General features: G+C 46.3%; 1 protein-coding gene across 1 annotated transcript; it reads right to left on the bottom strand.

The window, feature by feature from the left end:
- Positions 1-3,288: 3,288 nt before the first annotated feature.
- Positions 3,289-6,467, bottom strand: LOC119363120 (eukaryotic translation initiation factor 5A-2-like). Its single transcript, XM_037628428.1, has 6 exons — positions 6,329-6,467; positions 6,063-6,224; positions 4,898-5,020; positions 4,759-4,815; positions 4,603-4,677; positions 3,289-3,700 (listed from the first exon to the last, which is right to left on the bottom strand). Exons 2-6 carry the CDS (start codon positions 6,186-6,188, stop codon positions 3,599-3,601), a joined length of 483 nt encoding a protein of 160 aa, XP_037484325.1. The 5' UTR covers positions 6,189-6,224; positions 6,329-6,467; the 3' UTR covers positions 3,289-3,598.
- Positions 6,468-6,786: the final 319 nt, after the last annotated feature.

Genomic DNA, 6,786 nt, shown 5'->3' with positions numbered 1-6,786 from the left:
TGTAACAAAAAAGACACGCAGGATGTCATCGACATGTGAATCCCACACAGCAGATTTATGTTTTCTTAACTTGATTCATGCACTACTCACCGAGCATCCGCATATGATTTCCTGCATGCATTTTTCCCCTCAACATCTAGTCTGCTTTTGTTGAACCAAACATGAACTCTGCAATTCATCACAAAATTGTCATTTTCGTCATTGCAGCAGTACAGAAGAGAACGCACTACTCGAATCCAGTCGAGAACACAAGCACGTACACTCCTCTTAAGTCCAACCAATTCATAGCAAAATCTTCCTTTGGCTCGCACTCCTAGATTGGTGTTGGACTGCCGACCGGTTAGCCCGACATGAACTGCCGCACAAGCCCGAGTGCCCCCATCCTGTACTCGCGGTATTGGCCTGACAATGTGGTTGTTCATCGTCTTCATGGACGGGACACCTGCTAACCCTCTAACCATACCAACTTGATAAACTTGAGGAGATAACAGAGACGCACAACAAACCCATGAAAATCACCAAATCGCCAAGTAGAGATGCACAACATGTGGTCATGACACCAAATACCAGGACTCTATGTATACGCCTGTTTATGCATGAACGACAATCGGGACCTCAACATTAAGAAACCTTCAAAGACAGACATGAACCCTGCACATAGGAGGTGCATTTCATTATTTCTGACAAAGGCATAGCACGGCATGACAGGTACAATTAGGGTCTACACAAATCAGTCTGTCCATATGCAAAGCAGCAATCGCTGTGGGCGCCACATCCACATAATTTGAAATTATGACGACTAAATTACCTCCCTAACCCCAAACGGATCTACGAGCGGTTGGACTTGGACGCTGCGTACAACGGATCTGCGAGCGGCTGGACCGGCAACGTGATCTCCCTAACCCCAAACGGCTGCGGCTTGCTCTCTGCCTCCAATCGCCGGCGGTGGAAACCTAACAGAAGACCGCATCCAAGAAGGAATCAAAATCAGGTTGCGAAAAGAATACATGTCAAGCAATCGAAGAGGAATTCCAATCCACATCCGCTCGACGCCATGGGATTGGCTTCTCCATCGGGAAGTGCAAAACCGACCGAAGTAATGGGTTTTAATTTTGGGATCACAGTTTTTTCCACTCGCCGGTACATGCATCCCTCCCCCTCCTGTTCCGTGAGAACATGATGTTATACGCAGTAAAACCAACGCACGACATTGTCGTTGGGCCCCACTTTTTCTTTCGTAGCGCAATCGTATTTCCTCGACCAATAAATGCCGACGAGACATGCGAGCCATACCATTGGTCCACGAAACCGGAGCATGTGAGCCCGTCCGCTCTCTTATTTACTTATGTCTTTACTTAGATTCCCTCGCAAAAAAAAAACTCTACTTAGATTAATCAAATGAGCTGAAATTTTACTCCCTCCGCCCCATAATATAAGATATCATTACAACCAATATGTGTGAGTAAGAGTGATGCGATTTTGAAATATTAGTTCATTTGGTTGAATAAAAAAGGGGTTTTGAAAACTTTTTTATTTGATTGAACTAACCAGGAGGGTTAGGTCCCGCAAATAAAATAAAAATAGAAGGGCTATCGATTTGCATCCTTGGCCAGCCATGCCACTCCTGGCACATAAACAGATAAGAAAATATCCTTTCTTTTTAACACTGATAAGAAAACATCTTTGAAGCGACCAGTTAAATGACATCGACCTGTTACTTAGGGGCATCTCTACTCACGTCCCCAACACGGCCCAGGGCCCTTTTTTTGGCGCCGGCGCCGAAAAATCGGTCCAGTCACGCACCTAGGGTCTTACTTATCACCGGTTCTCGCTCCTTTTCACCGTGCGCGTCGCCGATGACACTTGTTCTTCGGCACAAATGGTTCAGATGTTCGCCATGTACCGCCAGGACAGCAGCACCGACCAAGAGTTCAAGTACCTCCAAGTGTTCTCCTGGATCGAGAAGTGCGAGAAGAGGGCGGACGTCCGGCGCACCCTCGCCAAAGCCAAGGAGACGTATAAGCTGGACGCGCCGATGCCGGGCGCGTCTGATGGGCGCCCAGACGGCAACAAACGAGCCAAGACAGCGAAGGACGCCGCCCCGGCTATCGCGCGGCTTCAATCGTCCATTGAGCAGTGCATAGCCGACGTCAAGAACCACGCCGCCCAGAGGGAAGCGAAATCTGAGGCGCGGTGGTCGGCGTTCATAACGAACAGCGCCGTCAAGCTTGACCTACTCCAGACCAACGTCGCCGCGAAGAAGAGGAACACTGACCTGGCATTCCTGATGAGGGTGGACATGTCGACGATGGACGAGCAGGTCAAGGCGTGGTACCTGGTGGAGCGCGGCCTCATCCTGAACGAGATGCCGTCGACGACTACGCCAACTCGCACGCCGACCCCAACGCCGACGCCCCCGCCAAGCCCGAGCGATGGTGCCTCCACGACGCCCAGCACAGAAGCCGCGCCGATGCCGACCAGCCCACGCTCGCCAACCCCCGCTAGTCCGACGCCGGAGGACAACGCCGTTGTTTGATACATTGCCTATGCGCCCTTCCTTTTGAAGGCCGAACTTTCGAGTGATTGTTCGCCGAACTGTGGCTTTGTGATGGCCGAACTATGTGGTAGCCGCTGATCGCCGGACTTGTGGCGTTTTCTTGGGTAGCAGAAAATGCCAAGTTTGAATTTATAACGTTTTGGGGCCGACTTCTGGGGACGTGACTGAAAACTAGATCGCCCAGGGACGAAAAAGCGCCGGCCGAAGGGCCAAAATAGCGCCGACCGGTGGGCTGAAGGGCCAAGCGAGTGGAGGTGCTCTTAGATCAAGTGGATGATCGCCATATGCCAACTGGCGGCACTGGAGTGCAGGGGAGATCACAGCAACCTTGACGACTTGAAACGGAAATGTGGCCAGAATCCGCAGCCGTCTGGTCGGCCTAACATGCGCCGGTGGCGTGCGTGCTCGGTGCTGCTTCCCATCCCTCGCGTCTCCATCACGTAACTCGCAAGTTGCATTATGCTTGGCAGGATTACTGCGACTGCGAGAATGAAGGCCGATCGACTACGGTGCAAATTACCGTCCAACTATTGGGCATATGACCTGACCATCAGTTATGCCACAGTTTTTGTTATCCCAAGAAAAATGAACAGTTTTTGGTAGAACAAATTTGAAAACAAAAAAATCAAGTTTATTGGTTAGATTAAAAAAAGGAAATAGTGGTTAGATTCAATATGTAGTAACTTGATTTTTTTTTGATTTAACGAGAAACTGAACACCAAGCCTTGTAGTATCATGAAATCCACAATAATAATGGCCAGGCGTGCTTTCTGGCATACAGTTTGCACCGTCCCGAATCAATCAATTATTGACACCAAGCACATATATAAAACCATAGGAAATATTACAAGGGTCCCAAATGTCACGGATGATAGGTAGTGGTAAGCAGATATGCTACACCCAGCAATCACTGCACTTGACTCCGGCTTAGGTGAATGTCTCACTCGATAGCATTCCTTCTTTAATACTTTTGTCTTTCTTTAGCTTAAATTTGACAGATAATGGATCCCTCCGTTTATCTTGGCCCTCGCTCCGAGGAAGTTACCTGGGGCCCACGTCCTTGACTGCGCAGATCTGCTCCTCCCCCATGGCCGACATGACCGTCAGCGCCAGATCCTTCCCCTCAGCAAATCCGTCCTTGAGCTGAATTAACAAGCAGATTTTTACCCAGTAAGCAATTTGGACATTCTTATACCTCATAAGAAGTACTACTGTACTTACTAGTAATGTCTAAGGCATATACGTGGTTGCAATGCATAAATGATAAAGCAGCAAAAGTAATCACGGTTACAGTGCAATTTGACAGAAAAAATCAGACGTGCTTCGAGGGAGATGGATGGCAAGCAGACCGAGATGCATGAACAATGAAGTGAAAGTAAAGTGTTCAGCACAACAGAGGTGGAAACGAAATAGCAAGAACACTTCTAAACATCAGAGTTTTATTCTTGTATGCGCTTCATAATTCATATACTGAAGAAAGAGGAATGTAACATGCACCACACCAAAAAACAGAGCAACAACCAGAACAGCCTCGGCTGTAAGATTTTAGTGTGGCTACTGGCTTAGATGTACACTGCAACCATGTAGGGCCATGGTGAAGTCGGCCTTTCACGACCAGAAGAAAGAAAAACAGATGATAATAAATACTAGTATAAACAGAGAGGAGGGAAGAGTAAACGTCTAGATTTTCTCTAGTTCTTATTGCAGCTATTTCAGAAGTGTGCAGTGTCTAAAAGTTCCTACTACCTATATAAACATCAAATCAATAAATCGAGATACTCAGAAATACTAAAATACAAAAGATATCAATCATAGATGTGACTTGTTGTGCTAAAAATAAATTACAAACAAAACTGCAGAAATATCAACACCGGTCAGGATATTTTGGAGTATAGAAAGAACTATCTCAGAATAAGGGGTGATATAACTCCTATAAAGCAAAGAAGACAGCATAACAAACCTAACAAATGAGTAAGGACACATCTTATCACGGATAACCACATGCAAAAGTAAGAAAAAGATGCTCAAAGATTTGTCAACCAAACCTGGGTGAGGATAGCGTCATCAGTTGGGAGTTTAAGATCATCCTTAGTGCTACCATTATCAGTAAGAAGGCTCACCTAAAACAAAAAATATAGTAAGTATCGAGGCCAATAATTATGCACAATAAAAATACATTTTTCTTGATTAGTAGAACGTACAAATCCATCCTCTGATATGTCAATCAGCTGATACTCAGTACGGTCCACATGTGGCACCTAAAAATATATAGAATAGTGAGTTATCTGTAAAACTGAACCAACCAAAGTTCTTTATTAAACATTGATAAAATAAACTTACATCACAGTTGTGGGATGAAGGAACAATGTCCTCAAGCTTTTTACCATTGAATATATCTAAGGCAACAAAGTGGCATTTAGCATGACCGTGCTTTCCAGTCTTCGAGGTAGAAACCTCCACCACCTGTTGCACAAGTTTATTTAGCACAACGAGATGAGATAAAAGACTTGAAAATTAATGTCAAAGAAGCACCACATATTTTCAGGCTTAAGCCTTGAAGTGTATTCTGATCACAATGACAGACGTCAGAACTTACAGGAAACATACACACAGGAGTAGGTGAAGAAATATGTACTAAAAAGGTAAGGACAGCAATCGCATTGGCACAACAAGCTAGATAAACATGGATAAATTAGTTTTAGCTTTTGAGTCAATTAACTGTTTGTCCCTTCCAAATTACAACAGAACAAATTTATGATCGATGATTTGTTTGGATAAGTCAAGGCAATAGATAGATTGAGAAAGAAAGGTATTGTTTCCTTCGGAAGTTAGGTCTATGTACATGCAGGAAGCTTAAAATCTCCATCATATTCCATCCAAACATGTCGACAGTGCCCCTTACACTTCGATTACAATCTTAAAGTTCCGACACGGAATAGCCAAATCACCCACTGTACAGATATATAGAGTTTAAAGTGCCCGAGTGGGAATCCCGTTTTGGTTATCAAACTACTTCTCGTACCCCGCAAAATACTAGGAAAATATTATTAAAATTACAGGAATAATGGACGTTAGCAAGTTTAGTTGTACAATAAAACATGTATTTTACAAGCTATCCCATCACATGATTTTTGTTTTTTTGGATCACAGGAAAGGGGATAGTATATCATCTAGCTAAATCTTCCCCTGTTTCAAGACCCTCCTAATTAATCGTGTACAGTACGTGGCAGATAGTGGCGAACATGGTCAAAATAGCTCCCCTCCCCTATAAATAACAACTCCACCCTTCTCCTTGGGGTCACCACCGATATGTCAACAAGTCAATCCACACTGATACGAAACGGAACCATCCGACGACAGCTCGCAAGCATTCTCAAACAGAAATAGCAGCGTGCGGAGATAACAAAATCAGTATTCCTTCATAGTACGGCGGCCATGAAGAGCAGCATCCGAATTGCGATCACACACACACAACCATCCAGCCGGGATCGAGGAAAATCCATACCTTGCAGGGGCGGTTCTTGATGACGAGGTAGCCGCCCTTCCGGATGGCGCCGGCCTGCATAGGGAAGGTCTTGGACGCCCCCGCATCGGCCTTGGACTCGAAGTGGTGGTCCTCGGAGTCCGACATGGCGACCTTAATCACCCGCTAACTAGCTTCTCGCCCCTGAACAACAGCAAACCAAATCCAAGCAACGAGATTAAGCTTCGAAGCTCCCAAATCAAGAAACCTCGGCCAAATTCGGAACTGAATCGATCCCCCGAATTCACCTGGGCTGGATGGATCACGACGCGCCAGGAGGAGGGAGGGACGGAGGGGCGCTGATGATGATAAGTGATAAGCTCGCGCCGAATACTAGGGTTCGAGCGCATTTATAGCGCTGACAGCGCGTGCTCCGGCCACACCTACCTGCCTACCCTCCCTGCTTGCTGAGGATGACGGTGGGGCCGGAGATGGTCCGGGCCCGCGTCTCGGCGGAAGAGGACTTTTGTCGACGGGTGGAGGGAGAGATCGGGGCCGTCGGTTTGGTTGGAGGATGGCTACAGGTGTACGGCTGCGGAAGGCAGGAATATCTTCGCGTTCGAACCACGCCATGGGGCGGCTCGAGCATCTTCCTCTCTGTTTTTTCTCTGCTTTTCTTCTGCCTTTTTATGGCTTCTTTTCGCTGATCGGTGATCAGAAAACTCAAGTCAAATATCTGATTCCGATAGGATAGGGATTCCTTGGG

The sequence above is a fragment of the Triticum dicoccoides genome, chromosome 2B (assembly GCF_002162155.2).
Source record: "Triticum dicoccoides isolate Atlit2015 ecotype Zavitan chromosome 2B, WEW_v2.0, whole genome shotgun sequence".
Lineage (NCBI taxonomy): Eukaryota > Viridiplantae > Streptophyta > Magnoliopsida > Poales > Poaceae > Triticum > Triticum dicoccoides.
This window is presented reverse-complemented; position numbering and strand designations above follow the sequence as displayed.

Coding starts and splice junctions, on each gene's coding strand:
- LOC119363120 (XM_037628428.1), bottom strand. CDS start 6,188: ATGTCGGACTCCGAGGACCACCACTTCGAGTCCAAGGCCGATGCGGGG. Junction 5,021..6,062: donor TCAAGAACCGCCCCTGCAAG/GTATGGATTTTC, acceptor CTTGTGCAACAG/GTGGTGGAGGTTTCTACCTC. Junction 4,816..4,897: donor CTTCATCCCACAACTGTGAT/GTAAGTTTATTT, acceptor ATATATTTTTAG/GTGCCACATGTGGACCGTAC.